Source organism: Natator depressus, chromosome 10 (genome assembly GCF_965152275.1).
Source record: "Natator depressus isolate rNatDep1 chromosome 10, rNatDep2.hap1, whole genome shotgun sequence".
NCBI lineage: Eukaryota > Metazoa > Chordata > Testudines > Cheloniidae > Natator > Natator depressus.
The window spans coordinates 41,017,657-41,044,524 of NC_134243.1; the positions used below are offsets into that span (position 1 = coordinate 41,017,657).

The 26,868-nt window shown below is 46.5% G+C and overlaps 1 protein-coding gene across 1 annotated transcript in view; it reads left to right on the forward strand.

Moving 5' to 3' along the window:
- The first annotated feature begins 4,051 nt into the window (after positions 1-4,051).
- HCN4 (hyperpolarization activated cyclic nucleotide gated potassium channel 4) overlaps positions 4,052-26,868 on the forward strand; it is a 183,289-nt gene continuing 160,472 nt past the window's right edge. The window contains 2 exon segments of the mRNA XM_074965866.1: positions 4,052-4,373; positions 4,375-5,066. Coding sequence (XP_074821967.1) covers positions 4,317-4,373; positions 4,375-5,066 — 749 coding nt within the window. The 5' untranslated portion in view covers positions 4,052-4,316.

Below are 26,868 nucleotides of genomic sequence, written 5' to 3' on the forward strand. Positions count from 1 at the left end.
TCAGGGGGTTGTTTTCTGCACATTGTGTCCTATTTCCATAGATATAGGCATAACTGATCATGCAACAGAGGTGCCCTCGCTACCCTCCAGTAATGAAACTGTTTATGAGTAATGAGGACATCTCCATCATACCTCATGGCCATGCATAACTTGGATAGAGGCACATAGTTTTTTACTTGGTTACACAGGTGAAGTTAATGGGATTAGTCTAGATTAGCACTGGTGTAAGTGAGAGCCGAATTTGGCCCTACAGCTCCTTCCCCTTGACACCTCTGCCAACCTCCCCTTCCCTCCTCTTCCCCCAAGTCATAATTTCTGCTGCCATCCTCTCTCCTCCTGAAATCATTGTTGCTCTGGCCTACCTCATCTCCCCAAGCTCCCCTTGGTGGATTCTGGATGCTGTCTCCTGAGTAATAGAAAGGCCTTCTTGCTTCTTTCACCTTCACTTTCAGGATGGCAAAGATCCTTGCCCTCCCCTCTGGAATGACTCAATGGTTCCACAAACCTCTTTTTAACCTCTAGTGTAGCTCTTGAATCCACTGCAGAACACTCTCTCCTTCACCTCTGGAGAGGACCTTGCCATATGCTCCAGTACCGTCCTCTTCATGTCCTCTCCCCCTGCTCCAGCACCCTCAACTGCCACCTCACTAGCTATGGGCAGGAGGTGTGGAGTGAGAGTTACAAGCCATTGGCTGAATTTAATCAATCTTGTGACATCATATTCATGTATTTAATTGGGGTGCTCTTAAAGGATCTCAGTGTGTTTCAGAGGACTATTTCTTTATTAGCTTCTAGTGACACCATAAACCGCAAGAGTGGAGAGCCAATGGTTTGTCACCAAAACCCTGAGATGGAATCTCCTTGTCTCAGTGTGTTAAATGTTTGTTTTATGGGCTTTAAAATGTAATAGTAGGTTAGCAATATGGGGGTAGGAAAGCTCTCACTCCAGTTTCTCATGGACAGGTGTCTACATGATAAGCTTATTAGCTCTTTTTCTGGCAGTCTCAGCAGTGAGGACAAGGACCGAATGGGTGATGGATTATGAACTAACCTATCACCATAGAGATGGTCCCACCAGAGCAGTTTGGAGGAAGCTTCCCCTGCAGCTGCCAATTGTACCTCTCCCACAGTTTATAGAGGACTTCAGTTTCCATGACTCTGTCTGCTACCTTTCATGAGTCCTGAGCTCACTATCCACATGATGCTTGCATTTATCTGTTGCTGTATTTATAGGTGCTGGAACTAAGGGTTAAAGTGGTTTCAATCATATACAGCTTTTAGTTTGGTTCAATGGCTATCAGCACCCCCACTGTAAAAATTGTTCCAGGACCCCTGCCTGTACTGCAATCTTTAAATTATGTCATATGCATGCGTGTATACACACACCACATATGTTCATGCAGTATCTCTGTGATCATTTGCAGAACCATATGATAAATAATCTGCCACTTTTACTGCCTCCCCTGCACTCTGTCCACTAAAGCCATCTCCCTGGGACTTATTCCAATGCCCTGGGGAGCTCCAAACAGACACCATTTAAAAAAGCAATCAACTTGCAAAACAAAAGTTTCCTCACTCCCCTCCCCACAGCAATGACATGTACTTGGAGCCCAGGATGAGTTAGGTTCAGTACTACAGCAGTAGCAGCTTTTCTGCACATAAAAATATTATTATAAAGTCCATTTACTCATAGGGTAGATGCTACCATAATACATAATACCAATAATGGCCATAATAATAGCTTGGTGCTCTCAGAGTTGATTCCCAGGCCTTCACACTTATTTCCAGTCCTGTAATGTCCTCAAATAAAATGATCATGACTTTGAAATTCTCAAGGTATAAAAGAGCCATTTAAAGACATTTTTAGAGGTTTTAATGCTCCCTCTGAGCCTGGGACTTAGGACTCATGGAGAAAAATTTCCCAAAGACCTTAGCACCCACAGTGGCAGGCTGATTTACACGTTTTTGAAAAACTGGTTCATGGTAACAGGGGCCAGATTCAGCAAAGTACTTATGCACCTGCTTAATGTTAAGCACATGCATCAAACCCACTGAAGTTAATGGTACTTAAGCATGAGCTGAAGGACTGGGCCCAACAAGGAGTTGCTGGAAGCATGTGCCTAAAGGTAAGCGCTGTGCTGAATCCCAGCCGCATGCTTTACAGGGGCAGGGATGTTTTAAAAACTCTCTTAAAATATTCCTACATATTTTTCTGTAATACGTGTGGCATGTCGAGAATACAGGGTGCGGGGAAGGCAGGTCTGTAATCCTGCCAGAGGTTTGAGTTTTCTAATCCACAGAAACATTTCAAAATTGAGATCCCCTCCCGCGCCCGCCTTGCTCAAGGAAAGCTCACAATCTCCCCGGCTAGTTGTTGAAGTATTTCACAGGGGTCAGTCGGTGTAGGTCCTGCCCCAGGCTGCGGGGGTGGGGGGAGATGCTAGGCGAAAGCACTGCCGAGCGTGGGGGCTGCTCAGGCCGAGGCGGCATATGCTGTGAGTGTGCACGGTGAAGTCACTCCGCTGCTGGCTGCATTTCCTCGAAGTCAGAACTCCGGTGACTGACACATCCCGCCGCCCTAGCTCGCTGGAGAGCGGAACGCGCCGCCAGTGACTGGCAGCAGCCTGCTGGGAAATCTGGTTGCGAGCAGCTGTACAGCTCTTCTCAGGGAAGGCGGGGGGATTCCCTCCTTCTCTGCCAGTTATCACCAGGGTGCAGGCTGCCGGCTAGTCCAGCACAGCTTGCACGGGCGTGGCCTTTTCCCGATTTAGTTTTATTTTAAATAAATACAAAAGGAAAGGAAATAAAGAGGGCGGAGGACTTAGACCCCCATGTACAATAGAGAATACTATCCTCCATCCATTAGCGCACAGGGCCAAATTCATCCTTGCGGTAAATCGTTGGGCTGCAAAGACAGGGCACCAGGGGCAGTTCGCAAATCTACCAGTTTAGAAAAGCTGGTCTGAAAAACAGCCACCCCGAATATCCTCCATCCATTAGCGCACATGACCAAACCCCCTTCCCTAGGAATACGCCTGGCTGTGTCCTGACCCCACGGCTTCGGCATCCCTTCAGGGAGGTTCAGTGCAGGGCTGTGCAGGGAGAGAGGCTCTCCAGGTCCAACTGTCAGTTTCAGCACCTGTCTCCTGGGAGACGCGGTGAGTCTGGGGTGAGTCGCAGAGTCAGCTGCCCCCTGCCAAGTGGTTTCCCCATGTCCCAGGGAAAGCCCAGGCTTTCCACCCCCTCCCGACATCAAACCCAGCCTGCCTGGTTCGGGGGTGCTCTTCGAAATATAGCTTGGATTCATGACCGCTACAGATCCAACCCCGCGGGGCAGACAGTAATGTTTACAGGACTGAGGGGAACGCAAGACAAAGGGAAGCCTGAAACCAGTCCATGGCTTGCCGGCGTGTAGAGAGAAAGATAGGCTTCCTTCCAGCCCAGCCTACGATCGAAACGCCGGGCATCCCTCAGACCCTCTGCTTTGCATGCAGCAAGCATGTGTCCAGCACGCGAGCTTTTCAAGGTGAACTGGTCTCGCTTTAGCTTTACATTTTTCCCCTTTCACCAAAGCCACAGTGTTTTCGGGAGCAACACTGCAATGACACAGCCACAACTCCAAGAACGAGGGGAAATGAACCTGGGTTGCTCTTTTTAATATTTGTAATTCACTACCCCCCAGTAGTTTCCTCTGAAACTAAACTGTACAATAAGCCTTCTCAATGAGCTAAGATGGTATCCCGGACCAGGAGCAGCGCTGTAGTGCCCAATCCGAATGGACATTGCAGGCTGCGCTCAGAAATATTCCAGTGTCCATCTAGCTACACGCCCGCTGCCCAGCCAGACGTTGCCCTTTTAAGAAACCGGGGTGATGGCTCAGGTAGGCAGAGCCTGTTTGCAGTAGTTGCTCCTATGGCAACCCAATTGAATTAGATAGCCTCATGAATATTCCCAGCCCCAGCAGCTGCAGGAGGGATGAGGAGGGCAGTGATGTCAGCAAGCCGGGGATGCTGCAAGTTGCGGTTAATTGTGTCTTAGTGGCTGGGGGGTGAGGAGCGGAGGCTCCCCGGGGTGGGTGGCGGCTACCCCTGGGAGATGTGCGCTGTGCCGGAGCCGCAGCCCGTTCGCAGGCGGCATGGCCACGGCTGCTGCCGCAGCGGGGCAAGCCCGGAGTGCGGCTCTGACCTAGACTTGCCCGGCGGCGGGGCTCCGGGCGGCCCGGGATTGCAGTGACCCCGCCCCGCGGGGAGCAGGCAGCAAGGAGCTGAAGCGGGACGGGGCTGCCGTCCCCTGTTGCGGACGCGGAGCTGAGCCTGATGCAGAGCCAGTGGCTGGCACGCTCCGGCGAGGAGATGACACGCCTGCCACCGGCCCCCCCTGCCCGGTGAGCTGGGGTGCGGGAGGCCGGGGCCCCGGGGCGGAGCAGCAGCCATGGATAAACTGCCCCCCGCCATGCGCAAGCGGTTCTACAGCCTGCCCCAGCCCGGCGGGGCCAAGGCGTCGATCATGGATGAGGAGGGAGACGGCGACAAGGACACCCGCAGGCGGAGCATCCGCCTCAAGCCACTGCCCGCGGCTGGGGGCACCCGGGGAGACGTCGGCCCGGAGCCGGGCGCCAAGAGCAGCACCAACGGGGACTGCCGGCGCTTCCGCGGCAGCCTGTCCTCGCTGGCCAGCCGGCACCTGCACGACGCGGCCGAGGGCAGGCGGCTCATCGGGGGCGAGGGGGAGGCGGCCTCCCCCGGCGAGGAGCGGAGCCCCCCGGGCGGGGGGGAGCCCGAGCTCCCGCCGGCCCCCGCCCGGTCCCCCCCGCCGGAGCCGCAGGCCCTGCCCGCCTCCGCCTCCATCAAAGTGGAAGGCGGGGCGGGGGGCGACCAGATCACCCCGGACGAGGAGCTGCGGCTGGGCCAGGCAGGCTTCATGCAGCGCCAGTTCGGGGCCATGCTCCAGCCGGGGGTCAACAAGTTCTCCCTGAGGATGTTCGGCAGCCAGAAGGCGGTGGAGCGGGAGCAGCAGCGGGTCAAGTCTGCCGGGTTCTGGATCATCCACCCCTACAGCGACTTCAGGTACTGAGACCCCGCCAGCCCAGAGCCCCTCCACCAGCCGTGCAGCCCCCACCCCCCGCGCGTTGCCTCCTGCCAGTCCAGAACCCCCCCTCTCCCCCACCGCCTGCTGTGCCCCTCCCAGCCAAGAGCCCCCGCGCGGAGGGAACTTTTCTGGTTAGTTTCCCTGTCGCTGGAGCTAGAGGACACAGTTGTTGCTGAGCAGCCCCAATGCAAACCCGCTCTCCTACTCCGCGGAGTTTAAGCAAAACTTTCCCCTCCCTCCATCTTATTTTTGACTATATTGTCAAATGTATCATCAGCTTCCACCTGCGTTAAGGGCCACTCCACAGTCCAGCGTAACTGGGAACCTGCCCTCCATCCGATACACAGCTGTGGTTAGTTGGTGCCTGTAGCATGTTAAACTGCTCCTGCCTCTCCACTTCCACCCCTGGGGTCTGTTTTGTTCATGTTCTAGCTTCGCTGTTTGCTGTTGATCCCTAGATCGTTATTCTCCCACCCTCCAAGAGTGGAGTAAGGATGTTGCTGCTGCTCCATAGGGCTACTTACTGCAGCACTACTTGCCAGGCATTTGTATGTACAAGGGATAGCGCCATTCATTAAGCAGAATCCTAGTCCTTCAAAGAATGGTTAAGACTTTTTTTTGTTGCATATATAGATCCTGTTTGTGGAACTAATTTGAATGGGGTTAGCCAGCCTGGTTTTGCTACAAAACTGTTCTCACTTTCACTTAAGTGGCAATCTTTCATTGTGGGTTAATGAGAGAATTAACTTGTAAGCAGTAGATCCAATTTCTTTAATGCTCTCTGTCACAGTGTTTGGGTATTTTGGGGTGAACAGATGGCTACTGTACAGGCAAGTGTTCCTCGGTGCAATATGTAAAGTACTGCAGTCAGTAAGGAAGTACATAGTGCAAGCAATGTCCAAGGTTTATTGCTTTGATTTTAATTACAACAGGCTTATACACTACATAAAAATTCAGTGGAAGCTCTCCATACAAATACATATCACAAAATGCACACTGCAAATTGTCCAGCCCAGCATTATCTCCTAGGATGGGGTCAGGGAGATAGTTACAGGGGAGGCGAAGTGTTGATTTCTTACCAATAAAAAGCTCCTGAAACTATGTTTTAGAGATTTAAAAATCAGTTCACACATTTAAAGGGTCCACACCTGCCAGTGATCAGATTAATTTATATTTCTTGAATTAACACACAATAATAGGGTTTTTTTTTAATCTGAAAGACTGCACTGTCAATTAAATCCATGCATTGAAGTCCCAAATGCACTGCTGACCCAGCACGTAAGGGTTTCCAATAGTCACATCATCATATTTAGTCCTTGCATGTATAATCTCCTTCATGCACTGATTGAAAAGGGTTTAAAAAGATGTCTCACAAACAAAGTAGAATGTGAGGGGTCGGCTTGAAAAACAATAATTATGTGGCCTTGTCTACAGATCTTTGTCTTATCTGCCTCTGCCTGGACGTAAAACCGAACCAAACCTCTGTGTCCTCTTAGGTTATTCTAGAGAACTGTTCTCTTGCATATAGCATCTTAAAGGGTTTGTTTGGTTCTTAGTGCACTGGCCATCTGAGCGGACTCCATCCAAAAGTAGCCTAGAGTTTGCACGTTTCACTCATACTGTGAATTCATTCTCCCCTTCTTTCTTTAGGGCTAATTTTTCAGCATAGAACCAGACTGTCAAACTCCAGTACAGAGATGTTTGTAATAGTAGCCAATGTGCCTCTCATACAAGGTGAGATGTTCCTATTTGGTTAGAATTGCTAAATTAGCCAACACTGGATGCTTAAAATAGAGCAACACATTATGAGGTAAGTTTTTATTTCTGAGGTGCTGCAATATATGGCCATTCACAGTATCACACACAGGAATAAAACATGCAGGCAAGTTAGACACACCCAGACCAAATGATCAGGCCAAGTCTGTAACATGCAGTAGGTCTCTTAGTCACATGCATGTGTGTGGTTTGTTAGTATTAATAATTAAGTCCTTGCCTGATGTAGCCTTGTGTTTGTGCAGAGATGATAGCGCTGGCTGGATATTGTCCTCAGGTGCAAGGCACTCTTGGTTTTAAATTCCAGTTAAGATGATCAGCTGCTGCTTTGTGTTCCCTTCTAACCTTATGCTAGTAGCCTGGCACACAATATACACTTTCTCCCCACAGTCCATACTGGGCCTGCCACAGATGGGACAGCAGCATTGGTTGTACAATGGATGTTAGTGAAGGGGATGAAGAGAAGGGGAGACAATACTGTATTCTATCTTCCCCCACTGTTTTCTCCCTTTCCCTGCTTCTAGATCCCTTGAGAATATCCCTATGAAGATGACTGCCACTGAAAGGAACTGTGTAGACTTCCCTGAGAATACTGACCGTGGCTCAGCAAGTTTGCAGATGACACTAAACTGGGAAGAGAGGTAGATACGCTGGAGGGTAGGGATAGGATACAGAGGGACCTAGACAAATGGGAGGATTGGGCTAAAAGAAATCTGATGAGGTTCATCAAGGACAAGTGCAGAGTCCTGCACTTAGGACGGAAGAATCCAATGCACCGCTACAGACTAGGGACTGAATGGCTAGGCAGCAGTTCTGCGGAAAAGGACCTAGGGCTTACAGTGGACGAGAAGCTGGATATGAGTCAACAGTGTGCCCTTGTTGCCAAGAAGGCCAATGGCATTTTGGTATGTATAAGTAGTGGCATTGCCAGCAGATCAAGGGACGTGATCATTCCCCTCTATTTGACACTGGTGAGGCCTCATCTGGAGTACTGTGTCCAGTTTTGGGCCCCACACTACAAGAAGGATGTGGAAAAATTGGAAAGAGTCCAGCGGAGGGCAACAAAAATTATTAGGGGGTTGGAGCACATGACTTATGAGGAGAGGCTGAGGGAACTGGGGATGTTTAGTCTACAGAAGAGAAGAATGAGGGGGGATTTGATAGCTGCTTTCAACTACCTGAAAGGGGGTTCCAAAGAGGATGGCTCTAGACTGTTCTCAGTGGCAGCAGATGACAGAACAAGGAGTAATGGTCTCAAGTTGCAGTGGGGGAGATTTAGGTTGGATATTAGGAAAAACTTTTTCACTAGGAGGGTGGTGAAACACTGGAATGCGTTACCTAGGGAGGTGGTGGAATCTCCTTCCTTCGAGGTTTTTAAGGTCAGGCTTGACAAAGCCCTGGGATGATTTAATTGGGGATCGGTCCTGCTTTGAGCAAGGGCTTGGACTAGATGACCTCCTGAGGTCCCTTCCAACCCTGATATTCTATGATTCTATGATTCAGTGTTTGAACTGAAGGGGCAAATTTTCCCTGATTTTGGTGCTGAAGCATCCTTCTTGGGGGCAACTTAGTTCTCCCTTTTATGGATGACAATATCTTTGGCCTCTGAAATGCAGCAGATTGCAACAAATAGCAAGTATTATCAAAGTGCTTCCAAGGGCTAGGTATCCTTCAGCCAAAGGACTTTACTTCCTCCATTGCAAATTACTCAGTGCAATACTGACTGCTCCTAATCAAAGGCAGGTACAGATTCCATGCTGTTAGGACAGTATTCTCTGTTGCCTTGTAACTGCATTGTCTCCAAAGTGCTAGGGGAACACTTTGTAATGACAAGGAGGAGTTAAAGACTAACAGATTTATTTGGGTTCAACCCATGGGGTTTTTTTACCCACGAAAGCTTATGCCCAAATAAATCTATTAGCCTTTAAGGTGCCACCGGATTCCTCGTTGTTTTTGTGGATACAGACTAACACGGCGACCCCTCTGATATTTTGTAATGACTACACAAGTTCTAGGGCAATGGAGAATCAGGCCCCAGATCTTGTTTCCTGCCTCTGTGGGATAATCAGTTTCACTGTTGAGAGTAGCTCTTGCACCTACAAGACAGAGATCTGGAAACTCATTGCTGTTGCATTAGACAGCTGGGGATGTGAACCTGTGGGCTGGATGCCTCAGTATGTTGAGTCACTACTATTGGGCCTGATTCTGACCTGACTTACGTTGGTGTAATTCCACTTGCTTCACTGGAGGTACTCCTGATTTACAATGGCATGAGGGCAGTTCCTGTCACAGTGGCACAACAGATGCTTTCATCATAGATTGTCATTAAAGAACCCGTTTTACACCTAATATGGTTAATTCAATGGCAAATCTATGACTCCTCCAACAGTAAAATGAGTTAATACGGATTAATGTTCCATTGATCCCAGCTTCTAGTCCTTTGCAAGAGGGAAAGAAACTGAATGACCTCTACCAAAATCAACTCCAATGCCCTAAGTATGGTGACTAGTGAATGGGCTAATTCTAGAAGCACTTAAAAAGTGATTTAACCAATACACTTTCTATTAGAAATTGCTGTTACACTGTGAAGCATACCTATGTATTAGTTACCAGAGTTTATTTGCATTCATGGTTGATTGCACATCAGTGCAGATTCAATGTATGTTTCCTAAATCAAGATTTATGTGAAACTTTGAAAGCTTTTTCAGTGGCTAGATAAATAGATTAATAATTTCTAACTTGGAGGAAGCATTGATCCAGTACAATTTGTTTAAGATAAAATAATAGGCAAACGATAGGTTTTTATTTGTGTTCAAGTAAAGGATATTGGGGATATCTGCTCTCTCTGTGATCAGGAACTGCTTGCAAAGTGGGTGTAGCATGCTGCTTTTTAGAGTGAACTGAGCCACAAAAAATGTCAGGTGAAATATACGAGCATCAGGAACTCTTAAGGAACACAGTTGTTTTCATTCCTGAATGTGGGCCCAATCCCCCAGATACTATCAGGCGTAGTTCTTTCTACTGTGGAATCAATAAAACTGCTCCCAGTAGTACACACTAAACCTGGTTGTCTGGGCCCAACTAGGGGATGAGAAACACAAGGCCCATGATTGGGTTTGAATAGACTTATTGATTTGTGAAGGACTCTATGGGGCACTAGTGGATCTGTGCTTATCCACTAGTGGATCTTTCCCTGCTTATCTTTTTACTAATTGTTTTGCTAAGATGAAAAACCATTTGCAACATGTACAGCGATACCCACTGCCTGTGTCAGTTCATCAGGCAGTTATTGTCATCCCTGTTCTGAATCAGCAATGGTATGCTCATTACCTGCTGCTGTAAAATGGCTCTGAGTGCTACCTCTCTGCATCATTTTATTCCTGCCCAGGTTCTGAGACCACCCACCATAGTGAACTCTGATCCTGTGAATTGCTTGCTACTCTTAGTGAAGTGGAATGGAAGCTGCACATTGTTTCAATGTCTCTCAGAATGCAAATTGGGTGAAACTTCTGTTTAAAGTGAGAGGTAGAAAAAGTTTTGTCTGTCAGTAAAAATGGACAGTCAAAGACACAGGTTAAACACAGGTGGTTCAAACACTGGAGTCTCTTTTCTTATTTTCAAACTGATTATGCTTGGGTTAAAACTGGTGCTACATTGCTAATTGTGAAATGGTTTCACTGACCCCCGTCCTGCCATCCTTACTTAGGCAAAACTTCCCATTGAATTCCATGGGAGTAGTACTCTAGGGCAGTGCTACTCAAAGTGGTGGTCCGCGGACCGGTGCCGGTCCTTGAGCCATCGGATGCCGGTCTGTGTGCACATTGGAAAAAAAAAATTGCCAGTCCCCCACATCAGATAGCTTGAGAAGCACTGCTCTAGGGCATTTAGTAGGAATTGTTCAGGGTGTCACAGCTTCAGGGAAACTGCATCTGTATTCCACCTCCTCCCCCTATCTAGCCCAGGAGTGCCCAGTCATATCTCAGATTTCTGCTGTCACTGGTCTCTGGACAGGGACTCTTGACCCACTCCCTTCTGATGGGGGATTTTTAAGACCACACAGCTCCCTGCCATCCATTGAAATATCCCCAGCAAGCCAGTCTGCTTAAAGACCAGCCCTGTGTGTTGCTTTCTCTTTGAGTATGATACTGTTTTTACCAACAGGCACAAGTTACCACCCAGCTCTTTCTAAGCAAGCACATTCTTCAGGTAAAAGCATTACAGAGAAAACATATAAAAACAATAAATGGATTTAAACACATACCAGGAGTCACCCATGAGTCTTATGGGGCCCTAGTAATCCAAAATCTTTCCAACACTTCTGCAATGGTTCTGCTCCGCCCCCTTGGACAGAAGGCCCTGTTTGCTGGATCAGAAAGCAGGCCCTGCATCAGTTTAAACCTGGCCTTTTTATATCAAAAGCCCTTTCTTTGTCTGTTGGTCTCTGGAAAACCCAGTTGAACCAAACTATGCAACACTCCCACCCAAGGAAACGATACCCTTCTGGAGGTGTTTATAACCTAACTGATTCACCTGTATCATCCCCCCACTTTTTGTTGTTCGTGGAGGAGCTGTGATAACAATCCCTGTCCCCCAGTGGTACATTATACACTTAAAGCAGCATGGTCCCAGAGATATTGCATGGGGTTGCAACATCTGTCACACAAGGGCCTAATTCAAATCCTGTTGAAGTAATTGGAAAGGCTCTTCCTGACTTCAGGGAGTTTTGGCTCAGGTTCCAAGAGAGGAAGCCCAGTCTTATAGTTGGCTAGTCTAGATTCAGGGGTTCTATTCCTGCCTCTGCCTCTGTGTGTGCCCTTGTACAAATCACTTAATTTGTCTGTGCCTTAGTTCTCTCCATCTACAAAATGGGATAGTAGCTCCCTGCTTTAAAAGGGTGTTGTGGTGATAAGTGCATTTGTTTATGAGGAGTGTTCAGGTACTAGAACAAGCACCATTTAAAGAAAGTAGTGCCTCTATGAATCAAACGCTGCAGCTTATTACCATAATGACAGAGCAAGATTTGGACTATTACCATAGAACAGTGGCTCTCAACCCTTCCAGAGTACTTTACCCCCTTTAAGAGTCTGATTTGTCTTGCATACCTCTAAGTTTCACCTCACATAAAAACTATCTGTTTGCTTACAAAACCAGACCTAAAAATACAAAAGTATTTAAGTAATTTGAAAGGCTTCACTATTATTATACTACGCTATTACTACACACACTATTACTGAAAAATTGCTTACTTTCTCATTTGTACCATATAATTATAAAATAAATCAACTGGAATGTAATATATATATTGTACTTACATTTCAGTGTATAGTATATAGGGCAGTATAAACAAGTCATTGTACGAAATTTTAGTTTGTACTGACTTCGCTGGTTGTAAAACTAGACAAATATCTAGATGAGTTGATGTACCCCCTGGAAGACCTCTGTGTACCCCCAGGGATATGAGTACCTCAGGTGGAGCCATAGAATACTGCCGTGATTATGTATATTATACAACAACAAAACACCAATGTATGTTGAAAGAATGTTACGGAGGCTGCAAATTCAAGCCTTAAATAGGAAATGCTAGCATTTCAGAGCAGCATTCTGCTGCTTAATGGTGAGACCATCCTTTCTCTTCCTGCAGTCTCCTGCCTAATTCATCACACACCTTCCAACTTCTGCAGCAAATGGGGCACGGGTCTTACTGACAACAGTCTCCTTCATTACACAGGTTTCAGAGTAGCAGCCGTGTTAATCTGTATCCACAAAAAGAACAGGAGGACTTGTGGCACCTTAGAGACTAACAAATTTATTTGAGCATAAGCTTTCGTGAGCTACAGCTCACTTCTCCAATGAAGTGAGCTGTAGCTCACAAAAGCTTATGCTCAAATAAAGTGAGCTGTAGCTCACGAAAGCTTATGCTCAAATAAATTTGTTAGTCTCTAAGGTGCCACAAGTACTCTTGTTTCATTACACAGTCATCATTCATTCCTATAGTGGATTGATCCTGTGCACGGAGTGAGGCAGGAGTCATGTGGGAAAAATAGCATATGCTCTTGTAATTACTATATCACAATGCATATATACAAGGGGGTTGCGTTAAGGTTGTACAGGCAATCTTAATTTGGGCATTTCCTGTCATTTGAGTGCTTGATTTTGCAACCTTAATAACATTCTTTTAAAAAAAGAAAAGGAGTACTTGTGGCACCTTAGAGACTAACCAATTTATTTGAGCATGAGCTTTCGTGAGCTACAGCTCACTTGCATCCGATGAAGTGAGCTGTAGCTCACGAAAGCTCATGCTCAAATAAATTGGTTAGTCTCTAAGGTGCCACAAGTCCTCCTTTTCTTTTTGCGAATACAGACTAACACGGCTGTTACTCTGAAACCATTCTTTTAAAATAGTTTTGTGTGTGTCATTTCCTAGTTTTTAAGTTTGTTTTTTTAAAAACACAGAAATTCCATCACTTAGCATCATAATAGCACACATGCAGATCATCAGTAGGGTTGGCACCTTTAGATCCGCCACACAGACCTCTGCCACTTGAGCTAACAGAGTGACAGAGAGCAGCAGTAGCCAGGGTATCTATGTAGACCAGCACTAAAAGGGCATGAGACACACACTATGGTTTTCACTGCTATTTGGTGATAACAGGAATGATGAGACTCAGGAATGTTGAGTTCCATTCTAGGCTGGTGTGTGTGTGTGCTCTGATGGGCATGCACTCTTATGCTCATTTTCCCTAAGTTTCCCCCTCTAGCTGGTCCCTGTGTCAGTCCTGTCTCTTTCCCACCCCATCCTAGCCAGTTCCAGTCTCCCCTCCTCAGACTTCTTGTCTCAATCTCCTTGCCCAACAAGGCCTAGTCTTATGCCTCTGGGCACCCAGTTTGAGTCTCCCCTGCACTCCCAGTCCCCGCCTGTCTATCCTTAGTTCTCCCCACTATATCTTTGTTCCAATTTTCCTTACCCAGTTCCCCTCCCTCTGACTCCTTATCTAATCTATCTCTTTCACCCTAGTCTCCACCAATGTCCCCTCTGCTCAAGGTCTCCAGGCCCACTGGCTCCCAGTCCCAATCTCCCTCTGCAGGTTCTTCATCCAATCTGTGTCATCATTGTTCCATCCCGGCTCCTTGACTCAGGGCATGTCTTCACTAGCAACGTTAAAACGCTGCTGCAGCAGCGCTTTAATGTGGCTGTGTAGTCCCAGCACCAGCACTGGGAAAGAGCTCTCCCAGTGTTGTAAAAAACCCACCTCCATGAGGGGAGTAGCTACCTGCACTGGGAGCAAGGCTCTCAGCGCTGGTGCACTGTCTACACTGGCACTTTATAGCGCTGAAACTTGCAACGCTCAAGGGGGTGTTTTTTCACACTCCTGAGTGAGAAAGTTGCGGTGTTGTAAAGTGCCAGTGTAGACAAGGCCTCAGTCTCTTTGCCCAGCAAGTCCCAGTCCCCAGCCCCCGCCCCACTTTTTAGCTCCTTGTCAGAGCCGTCTCCACTCCTCCTTCCCACTTTTCTCAATCCCAACCCCCTTGCCCAGCCGGTCCCAGTCTCCCCCTTTCCCACAGCTCCTCATCTCATCTCAGTCTCCCCCCTTCATCTACTGGTTCTCGGTTTCCCCATCTCCCATTTCCCTCTCCCACTCCCAATCCCTTTGCCCAAGGAATGGCAGTCCCCTTTTCTCCCCCCTACACCGACCTAAAAGTGGAATTCTTTTTATAAAGACCAATTTTTAGATAAACCCTTCTACTTCTTGATTGCTAGATCCAAATAATCTCAAAACGTAAACCCTCCAGATTACACATGTCTATAGAAGTGAAATCTTCATTTTACTAGGATGAAACAAGTTTGTTTTTGGGGGCGGGATAGTGTGTTTTATAAAAGTATTACTGGTAAGCACACAGAAAAATATACATGTAAGTATTTTCAGTGTTATAAACAGGCAGGGCTCTGCTGTGCAGGTGTTTTGCATTATACAATAGTATACACTGTATAATAGTACACATTGTTTTGCATTATACCATAGTATGTGGTGCAATAAAGTAAATAATATCGCATCAGAATGCTTTCAGAATACAGAAACCAGAATGCTGTCTTTCTGGAGATCAGCATCATTTTAGTTTGAAACTACTGACATTTGTGTTTGTTTCTTATCAGTAACTTATTAGCTAAGCCACAGAATTACTCAGACTGCTCTTGGGACCATCATATCAGAGCTCTCCTCTTTCCCACATCATGCATTTCTCTCTCTCTCTCTCATTTTTAAAGACATGTTAGTGCCAAGGCAGTTACAGGTCAATCAAATCATTGTTGGTTGTAATTGGCACTCTAACAAGCTGTTAAATCATTTTACTTGCAGATGAATGTCACTCAGAAATAAAGGTGCCAAATCCTTTTCCTCCTTTGAGAACATCAAAGAACCCATTTCCGTGCATATCTCTTCCCACAGATGAGCGTAAGTGAAAGGTAACTCCGGGAACTGGCTTGTTGGAACTTGAGATTCAACCCACAGAGCTAAATGAATGATGGCTGCACAGAGGGCCTGTATAACCATGTTCCAGTCTGGTCCCTTGTGTGATTGTACAGTAGGAAGGGTGCAGCTTTTATACAACATGAGACTATGGAGAAGATTTTCAAAGATGGAAAGGGGAGTCAGATGCCCAACTCCTATTGCTTTTCAGTGCCGAACTGTCCTTTGTGCCTGTGAAAATCTCTTTCCTGATCTGTAATATTATCACCTTTTTGGTGCAGGTTATCTTCTCTGCCACGCCCCTCGTGATACTGGGATATAGCAAGGCTACTGAGCATCTGTCAGTAGAGTCGACTCTGCTTTAAGCCATTTTAAGAGATGTTTTATGTAATGACATCTCAGTTCCTCTCTCTAGGCATTCATGTCCATCACCATAGTGTCTAAGCACATCTCATTCCCTTTCTCTATTAAATGGCTTAGCTTGTAAGTCAGAACAAGATTTTCCTAGCTAGCAACATTGAAAGCTCATCCTAGTGCCTCCAAATCAAAGCTGCCTTTTCTCTGCCTCGTCTATGACAGGCAGTAGGAAATATTCTGGAATCCTCATTTAGGTGGCCAATTTTGCTGGTGATGCATGAGGCAGAATAGAATGCAGCTTTGCTCTGCACAAATGCATGGGCTCTGCAGTGCTGACAGCACTAAAATGTATTGTTGTTTTTTTGGTCAAAAGACCAAGTGCTTAGGATGTTGAGAACATTTAGGAGGGAGCAGGTGCGTGCCAGGCACTAACAAGGTGCCATTCTAGTGGCCCTTTTCTGACCTTGACCCTAGTTAATGCTTAATGCTTCATTTCTTTGGAGTCCCTTTACAAATGCAGTATATTTGCCCCCTGCAGTGTATTCATGTCAATCGTGGCCATCCTGTGCTTGGCATTAGCACCAGAATGTAATAAAACCAGACAGTTGCTCCTATTAGGATACCGCATGCAGCAATGGAAGGATGTGTCAATAAGAGAGAGGCAGATGATGATCCAGTGGGGAATTCCAAGGTCAGCTCAAGGGACCATCAATCTGATATGATAGGGTCCCAACCAAGCCCCAGTGAGGCACATGAGTTAATCTCATTTGTGGTGCTTCTTCCAAACATGCTAACTGTTGATTTAAATCTTTGCCACTTTGGAGGGACAGGTTGCCTGTGTTTATGCATCTATTGTTAAGGAGCTTAGAAGCAGGAGAGGTTCTGCAGGTTGCCAACTGACTCTGGGCAGTGAAAAGTGCAAGAGCTTCCCCTCTCCTCTTTCACAGCTGTGGGTCTGGTTTCTGTGATTGCACAAGTGCTGGCTTTACTGGCAATGAGTACCTCCCCTTCCTTGCACTTGGTACCTTGTAGCTCTCCTTTCTACTCAGAGCTGCTTTAACGTTGCTATAATTTGACAGACATTTATGCCCCCTGCACATTTGGGGGATGGGAAACCTGGTGAAGTATTTATAGATTTGTTGAGGGAGAAAGAAATCTCTTGCAAAGTTATCAGCACTCCAGAGCTTGTGAAGGAGATAAGAGCTGCATTCTGAAGACTTGGGGACTCCATATTAATAAGTCTCTTACTTCCACCCATCACATCACACGTGATTTCATAGCCAGGCACTCACTCCCCACAGCACTAGTATCACTGTTGCCCAGCGCAATGTCTTGTCTGCAAAGAAACAGAGTGCAGTGATGGCAAGGGGTGGGTGGGCGGGCAGGGTGTTGAAGCCCCTATTTATCCACTGGCTCATTCTGAGAATTCAATCTCCGCTGTTATGTTAGTGAAGAGATTGCAAGGAAGGTGCCAAACCCTGGGGGTGCAGGATGAGAGAATGCAGGAGCCGATAATGGAGGTATTAGAGCTCTGCAAAGAACCAGATGTTGCATTAGACACAGAAGCAGCACAGGGGGGACACTTTGCAGGCACTGTCAGGGTTTGGACTGGCTCTCCCAACAGATGGAATGATAACAGGCTGGATACTGACAGCTGGCTCCATGCTGTCTCTTCACACAGAGAAAACCCTTCACTAAGCACTGATTCCCAAGACTTGATTTCCACCACCTGCTTGATTATATCGCTTTTTCCAGTGTTGTAACTCCACTGACTTTAGTGATTTACACTGGTGTCAATGAGGAGGGAATCGGGTACCCTCCATCCACAGTCTTTAATGAGTTGTAGAGAGAGGAAGGGCTCAGTATAATCTGTGGCCATATTCTTTTCTCACTTACACTAGTGCAAACCTGGAGTAACCCCTTCAAAGTCATTGTGTGTGTCCCAGTGTAACTGAAGGATCAGTAGTCTCTGGAGAGGAAGCATTATCTACCTGTCAAAGTGCAATGTTGGGAGGTGGGAGATCTGGGTTCTGTACTTGACTCTGTCATAAATTCATTGTCACCTGGAGCAGGGCATTCTTTGTGACTGGAGAAAGTCACTCTTTCTCCAGCTGTATATCGTGGCTAATAATACTCAGTGACCAGGAGAGGGGTTGTGAGGCTTAACCTTTTGTAAAGCTCTTTACTACCCTCAGATGGAAGGTGCTAAAGAAGGGCAAAATAGACTTACCTGCTCTGGGATCCATTGGTACATACGGTATGTGTGATCTACAGCAGTCCAAGGGTTTACAGGGAAATCTTGGAAGAATTTCTGTCTTCTGTCTTTGAAGATGTGGGATACACCCCTTAGCCTGTTAATGGCACAGGCCTGAATGGATCTCCACACTGCTGGCTGATTTCTAGAGAATTGGTTCCTTTGTCCTTACCTCAATGAGACAAATTTGACCAGCACCGAATCTGAAAAACAGAATCCAAGAATAACTTCTATGATTCTACATTGCTTGGCACGTTTTTAAAGCTAGATTAGACAGACAATCAGTAAATGTGCCGTAGGGACTAATCTTGCATTGGCAGGGAAAGCGGCTAGAGGAATTCTCTCTCTTCAGTGGTCAGGTGCAGCACCTTGGGAAGGATTGGGGATGCTTCCAAAATAAAATAATGCTGTGCCTTTCCCTTGTGCGCAATGTACGCCACAATGTGGAACACCCTCTGCTTGTGGAATCGCAGCCTCTTGGTTACAGTACATGTGACCCGATGGAAGGCCCAGCCCCAGGGTTATGCGATCTGGCCTTTTTGGGATGTGGCAGGCTTGGAAAACATCACCTGGTATAATCTCCTATGGAATAACCTTTTGAATGATCTGTTGTGATGCTGGGCTTTCAGCTCAAACATGAATGTGCTTCGGACAAAGTCAGTCCTGATTAAGCTCAAGTCAGAGAGTAGCTGAGGTGCTTGTTCCATGCTTGAGAGCTGGAACAAGGCAGCCTGAACCAATGACACATGCTTAAAGGAAAATCCAAGTATGGGGGTGTCTGTAGGCTGAACACTGACTCTGTGTTTGAAAAGGTCTGGTCTTTAGGATTCACAAGGCCCTATGCAAAGTAATGTGCGGGGGGTCCATCTAGTTCTTTCACTATGAACGCCCCCTGCCAAATCTCTCTGTACCCATGATATCCCTCCTCTCCTGCCTGTCTGTGACCCACCACTTGAATGAGGTGAATTCCTCCTTGTTACTGTCCATGAGGCTTCTGTGACCACCCATCACACTGCACTGAACAGGAGGGGCAGCCTTCCAAGCAGGGGAGGTTAAGCTGGCTCTGTGGTCCACTGGTACCGTAGCAATGGCACTGGCAGGTTTGTGTATGGTGTGGGTCACTGAGTATTTAAACAGGGTTCTGGAAACCTCTGCCACAAGTGGAGCTGTGCAGTGAAATTTGCACTGCAGGAAGCGGAGGATTTGCCTTGACATCATCTGGCCTGCTCTGAGATCTGCAGACAGTCAGCAGACCTGTGTGCACATCCAGTATCTTCAGCTTTGTAGAATTAAGGCTTAGCTTCAACATAAGCTAATGCAAGCTGTGCCCACCCCACACAGCTGGCTGCTGTATGGCTTTATGTCTGTCTAAGCATTCTGGCATGGGGGCGGATGTGTTATGTGTGTGAATGACTCTGCTTTGGAAATTAATACATAAAATCGGGGGTGAAGCTAATAATAAGACACTGCCTCGTGAGTGATGGGGATGTGAGAAGCACAAAACAGAGGCTTTGTCAAGCTTCTGTACTGGGAACAACACTTCTCCTGCTATCAGAGCATGGTGGCTCTCAACCCCAGCTCCACATGGTAAGAGCTCGGATGTCCAACCAGTGCCTGTCTCCTCCCACAGTCAGTGGGCACACTAGAGATTGCAGTGGAGCTTCTCCAAAACCCAGTCTCTCAACCCCAAGAATAGCTCAAGCTGTACTGAAGGTTAGAGTGCATGTAGGTGAACGGGAAATGGGCAGTAGAGGTACAGGTAGCTGATTCATCACTAAGGAGTGAAGGAGACATATAACCTCTATCCATGAATACAAAACTTTCAGAGAGCTTGAGAAAAGTCATCTGTGCCTCCAGAACTCTGGAAGGTGACCCGCACAGGCTCTGACCTTGGCAGCCTTTACAGGGGTATTGTTTTCCTAAGGATGAGTGTTCTTAAACAATTTCTCCAGTGTAATTGGCAGAAATCTACTTTCCCAAGCAATATCAGGTCAGCAGTTCTTCTTCGTCTCCTGAATGAGACATACCAAGGCATGCTGGGTAAGAGTGGCGTGAAATGTTCCCTAATCGTTCATTCAAATTCTCCTTGACTAGCGTTAGGGGTGGTCTTTCTGCATTCATTCATGAGTGTCCTAGTGAATTAGTTCACTGGTGGGACTGTTCACTAAAAGAGTGAATGTTAAATGAATGTTTGTGGAAATTTGTTATTCTTCATACCTGAAATTTGATTTGAGGGGTCGTGATCCAATCATGGAACACTCTCATACCACGTGACTTATAAGCCAATCAAAATGGCTTGAATCTTGAATTTCAAATCTTGAATTCTCACAGCTGAGTGACAGAGCGTGTGTGAGTGAGAATTCTTCACAAACCTAGTCGCAGCAAGCTGAGAAAGTTATTTGCTCCTGAACAGTTTGTGGAAAAGGTGAGAGGCGCCATTAATCAAATAAACTATTTTGGTTTGCATTATTCGTCCAACTTTGGAGCACAGACATACAGGCCACCCCTGATTATTTAAGATCCACAGCAGTTTTTGAAAGAGTTGGTCTCTTAGCCAAATTCCATCTGGAGTAATTCCACTACAGCTTCAATAGCATACAGTATTTCTGTTCATATCCTGCCCTGAAACATTCTGTGGGGGTTGCTGTGCATTGCTTAACAGCTGTTGCATTTCATCCCAGAGTTAGCTTCATGCCAGTGCTGGGTGAAATTACTCCAGTACACGTAGTTTGTACTGTACTCTGGGATCCTCATGGATTTACAAAGGGAAGGTGTCTTTTCTTTCAAACTATTTTTATTTGAATGGATATAGGGTGCCAGATTCCTTGGTGTAATGCCACTGAAGTCAGAGACATTACACCAGAAATGTATTTCACCCACTGTGTTTGTCTGGGGCTGATGTTTCTAGTTAAATACTTATCACTGCTGTATCTAGAGCAGGGGTTCTCAAACTGGGGGTCAGGACCCCACACGGGGTCGCAAGGTTATTACATGGGGGGTCGCAAGCTGCCAGCCTCCACCCCAAACCCTGCTTTGCCTCCAGGAATTATAATGGTGTTAAATATATAAAAAAGTGTTTTTAATTTATAAGGGGGGGTCACACTCAGAGGCTTGCTGTGTGAAAGGGGTCACCAGTACAAAAGTTTGAGAATCACTGATCAACAGCAATGCCCAAGTCCTGCTTTTGCCATGCCATAGTGGTATATACATGCACTTGTTAATGTTTGTTACATGTGGAATCCGGCTGCAGGATTCCAGAGCAATTTCATAGAGGTTAAGTCCAGAAAGGAGCATTAGATCATCCAGCCTGACCACCTGCATAACACAGGCTATACATTTTCACCCACTTACTCCTACGCTGAGCCCAACAACTCTAGTTGGATGAAAGTCCTCAGGTGACTAATTTACTGTGTGCCACGGGTAGAGAAGAGGAGAGACTGGGGTGCCATCGACATCCATGGCCCCTGCAGAGACAGGGAATCGATTAGGTAAGACATGCCCAGATGATCCCAGCAAGTGAACTGCACTTTATGCTGCGGAGGAAGGTGAAAACCCCACAGGGTCCCTGCCAAAGTTCCTTCTTCACCCCACTAGGATGGGGACCTTTAGGGGGCATGGCGTTTTCTCCCCTTAGCCCATGAAGAGGCTGCGGTATGAATCAGTGCTGTCTGTGGTGGGTTGGCTCCTGAACCCAGGAGTTAATTGTCTAAGCAGGTTGAGAGAGTTCTGAGGAAGTTCTCCTGCACAAGTCTGTGAGGAAGGGAGCTAATTCACTCCCTGCTCTTCTAAGCTTCCCAGGAAGGACTGTCCCCTTGTTTCTGAGCACAGAGTAAAGGTTCCATCTACCGATGGCTCAGCTGCGAAGAGTTGGGATTTGGTTTGGATGCTGAACTGTCAGAACCTTTTTGTCCTGATGCTTCTCTCACTGACTTCATGAGCTTCAGAGGAGGGTCTTCTGATTTACGCCAGCATGAGAGGAGAAGGTTTGCAAAAATGGGCTGTCTCCTCAACTTAGCCCGAATAACTATCAGAGGATCTATCTGCCTATATCCTCACAACTCTCCTGAGAAGCAGGGCAATTATCCTTATTTTACAAATGGGGAAACTGAAGCACAGAAGATGGTGTGACTTCCCAGGGTTACAGAAGCCTAGAAGAGAAGAGAATTGAACCTGGGTCTCCCAGGTTAGTGGCCAAACCACTGGACCATCCTTCCTCTAAAAATCCTCTCTGAGCACTTCAGCATACCAGTGAGTGCGAGTCATTTGGACTGGGTTGTGCCAGTGTTAGCCCAGGTGGACACAATTAGGTAGAAAGGGATCAGGTCCTAGATCCTGCCTCCTACCGGAGCTTTCTTAAGTGCAGTGAATAGAGCAATAAAAAATTAAAAGCAATATCCTGGAAATCACCTCGTCAAGTCAAGGGAAGCAGTTAAGTTTTTTTCCTTCTCCCATTGAAATCACTGGGAGTGGGGATTGGTCCCCACGTGTGTAGAATTAAAAACTACCAAACGTTTTAGACAGAGAAGTATTTAAGGATCCAGCTCCTCCTTTGCTTCCCTGAGTTCAGGGATTTGTGCTTTTTTAGCTGCCATCACAGCTACTTAAAACAGGGCAGGGAATGGACTTACCCCTGGGCATTGACAGAAAAAGGAAAAACCTGTTTTCTGATATTTTCTTTTAAAATATAAATGAGGTTGTAACTTTAAAGTCTGGGGAAATCTCTCGTGGTTGTAATTTTCAAGACTGCACATGGGTTTTTTTTGTTACTGATCTGAGGCCATAAACATGACTGGATAGGTTGTGTCTAGCCTTAAGCAAAATATCTTTGTTCTCCTCCTGCTCCCTTTTGGCCCCCCTGTGCATTGGTCAGGCACAGTCCCAGTCCTTGCCCAAGGACTGGATAACAGAAAAGAGGATTAATTGTGCCAGTGCCTGGCCCAGAGCAGGACTAACACATTAGACAGGATGCTACTGTCTGTTGCAGGGTGAGATGGGCATTTCCAGCCCATGATCCTGGAGCCATTGGGCCTGCCTCATAAACAATGCCCCTGAGAGCAGCTGCCAGGCTGCAGCTTCCACCTACATTCCCACCTACACGTGTCCCAACCTAGGCAGTGGCTTATAGTCACTATCTTGCTCTTTTCTTTTGTTTTCAAATATTTTGCATGTCATCAAGTACAATTGGGTTATTTGTGAGGGGTGCACAGTTCCCAGGGACTAATTCTGAACAGGCATCGGGTAAATTTAAAACACACCTTTAATTAACAGGTATGTGGTGTTTGCAGTAGGATCTGAGTGTTAAAGGGGGAGAGCAAGACAAACAGTTCAGATCTCAATAACCAAAGATAGACGTCAATTCTGTTCAATTCGTAACTGTAGTTCATTAATATAGATACCTGTGTGTTTGAATTACTCATGACTGATGGTGGAATAATCATGGTCGATGTACATCAAAAAGCTTTAAAGAGATTGTTTGCTTTTAATAAAAAGCCAGTTAAAATCTGGTGAAAAGGAGACCAAAGGGCTTTAGTTCTTCATAGTTCGGAATGCACTTCAGCTGTTTTGGATCCTGTTTTGGATCCTCAGTTTTGGGGAGCCTTAAAAGGGCCTGACTCTCATAGGGTGGGTGCTTTCAGCACTTTGCGATCATCAGGCCACTTTAAAGTTTCTCAAGGTGGGAACCCAAAATTACTAGTCATTTTTCAAAACCTTGGCCTTGGCAATGAATACCTTGGAGAGTGTTAAGAAGGGAGACTGGCAGATCTGTTTTAAACAGCTGGTAGAATCTTCCATTGTAACTCTGATGTAAGAATTCCTCTATCCGTGAGTCTAGTCACTTACATAGCCTCCATCACGATTCTACTTGAGCACCTCCCAGATGTTTATGGGTTTACATTTGTTATGCTCATATTAGGTAGAGAGGTAGTATTTCCATTTTACAGATGGGGAACTGATACAAGGAGAGATTACATGACTTGCTAGAGGTCACATAGAGACTCTGTGGCATAATCAGGAAATGAACCCAGGTCTCCTGAGTTCCCAGACTGTTTAGTGCCTTGATCACCAGTTTGTCCTACCAGTCTCCTGGGATGTCCTTTATGTTTTAGATGGAAAACAGGCAAAAATCTGTAATGAAGAAACTGGGATGCCTCCATCTGAATATATTTCAGAACTTGTTTCTGGCAGGTTGATCATTTTAAAAATATATTTACTTCTCATTGCTGAGCTGAATTCTTAATTAATTCTACATTTCCAAGAACAATTAATCAAAGGAATGGTTTGTGACCGAGTATTACTCCCACAGAAGCCAATGGCAATGCTCTCATTGTCTTAAATAGTGTGAAATCAGGCCCTCAAAGACCAACCCTTATTTAGAGGCAGTATCTATGTAAGTTCTTATAATAGTAGCCAGAGGCTACATTGATGGGTACCTATGCTAGAAGTACTCCAGTATTCTACAGTAGCAGTAGTATGACAGCAAGGTGCAATGTTTTGCAATATTACTGTAACACTTCTCAAAATCAAGGGGACCCTGCATTATTTGTTGGGTTGTGCAAACTCCCATTGACCTGACTGGGCAGGGAAGGAAAGATCAGTGTTGGGCAATGATTATTCTATCTCGGAGAGGGTAGCTACTCACATGAGATGTTTGACGCTCTGTATTGCTGATGTTGTATTTAAGCCCACTCCCTGGCAAACCCCTTGAGATGGGCCTAAAGGGAGTGGTGGGACCACAGCACTGCTGAGGTGTGGATCAGAGCTTTGCTGCCTGGCTCCTCTCTAACATGTTTTATTTAATAAAAACACTTTCCAGGTTTTAGCCTGTGATGTCCCAGGGCACAATGTCCGTGATATTAATACACAGTAGGCCAGTTAGGCAGCAGGAGGCTTGCTAGCAGTTCAAAGAATAGACTCTTCCTGCTGCTTCTGCAGAGCTCTTTTTATGGCATTACAAGACGCCGTGAATTGCCATGGGGAGGTGCTGGTTTCTTAATCCTGCTCCTCCCATCCAAAACTCCTGCTGCCCTTGAGCTTCCCTCTACTTTCTATCTAAAGCAGCAACACTTGCTGCGGAGGAGTCAGGGAAATGGAGGGGCTCACAGAGACCTGCAGAGGGTTGGGAGACCCAGAGGCTCTTTGCAGATGGAACTGCCCCATGTGGGGCCTGGTCATTCCATGAGGGTGGGAGGGCTGGGGTAAGCTGCCTCCATGCAATGGAAGAGTCTGTAAAAGCGACCTCTTGGAGTTTCCAGTTCCCTGCATGGGTGAAGTGCAAGTGGGAGACAACAGAGCCTAAGCGAAGGAAGTGAGGCGGTTATGTGAACATCACTCTGTCTCCCAGTGAGTGCCGGGATACTGGGCTAGGAGGCGGGAGACCTTGTTCTGTGCTCAGTTCTGCTGCTGCCTTGCTGGGTGGGACTTTGAGCAAATGACTTACTCTGTGTGCCTCAGTTCCTTCATCTGCAAAATGTGGGTAGCCCCCTTTGGCAAACGGCTTTGATATCACTGGATGCAAGCTCTCTCTGATACAGGTATTATAATGGAATTAAATGTGTCCAGTGTGAAGAGGGGATAGAAGATGCATGTAAATAAGTATAGCCCTAACTTAGCACAATCTTTCTCTGCCGAGACCAAAAACAATTGCGGCTTTTTTCGTAATTGCTGCATTTAAAAATATGACTCACTCTCTTGACTCTGAGCTAGTGGATACCTGACTAGTCCAGAGATCTCAGCAGCCTTTATCTTCTCCAGTGTGCCTGGAGCTCCTGCCCAGTCTGTTACTCAGTGCAAGCAAGACACTGGCATAAAAAGCTGGGGAATCTTCTAGACTTAGAACTGAAACCTCACATAGTCACTGGATCACTTTTCATAGAATCATAGAATATCAGGGTTGGAAGGGACCTCAGGAGGTCATCTAATCCAACCCCCTGCTCAAAGCAGGATCAATCCCCAACTAAATCGTCCCAGCCAGGGCTTTGTCAAGCCTGACCTTAAAAACTTCTAAGGAAGGGGATTCCACCACCTCCCTAGGTAACGCATTCCAGTGTTTCACCACCCTCCTAGTGAAAAAGTTTTTCCTAATATCCAACCTAAATCTCCCCCACTGCAACTTGAGACCATTACTCCTTGTTCTGTCATCAGCTACCACTGAGAACAGTCTAGATCCATCCTCTTTGGAACCCCCTTTCAGGTAGTTGAAAGCAGCTATCAAATTCCCCCTCATTCTTCTCTTTCACAGACTAAACAATCCCAGTTCCCTCAGCCTCTCCTCAGAAGTCATGTGTTCCAGTCCCCTAATCATTTTTGTTGCCCTCCGCTGGACTCTTTCCAATTTTTCCACATCCTTCTTGTAGTGTGGGACACAGTACTCCAGATGAGGCCTCACCAATGTCAAATAGAGGGGAACGATCATGTCCCTCGATCTGCTGGCAGTGTCACTACTTATACATCCCAAAATGCCATTGGCCTTCTTGGCAACAAGGGCACACTGTTGACTCATATCCAGCTTCTCGTGCACTGTAACCCCTAGGTCCTTCTCTGCAGAACTGCTGCCGAGCCATTCGGTCCCTAGTCTGGAGTGGTGCATGGGATTCTTTCGTCCTAAGTGCAGGACTCTGCACTTGTCCTTGTTGAACCTCATCAAATTTCTTTTGGCCCAATCCTCTAATTTGTCTAGGGCCCTCTGTATCCTATCCCTACCCTCCAGTGTATCTACCACTCCTCCCAGTTGAGTGTCATCTGCAAACTTGCTGAGGGTGCAATCCACACCATCCTCCAGATCATTTATGAAGATATTGAACAAAACCGGCCCCAGGGCCGACCCTTGGGGCACTCCACTTGATACCGGCTGCCAACTAGACAAGGAGCCATTGATCAGTACCCGTTGAGCCCGACAATCTAGCCAACTTTCTGTCCACCTTATAGTCCATT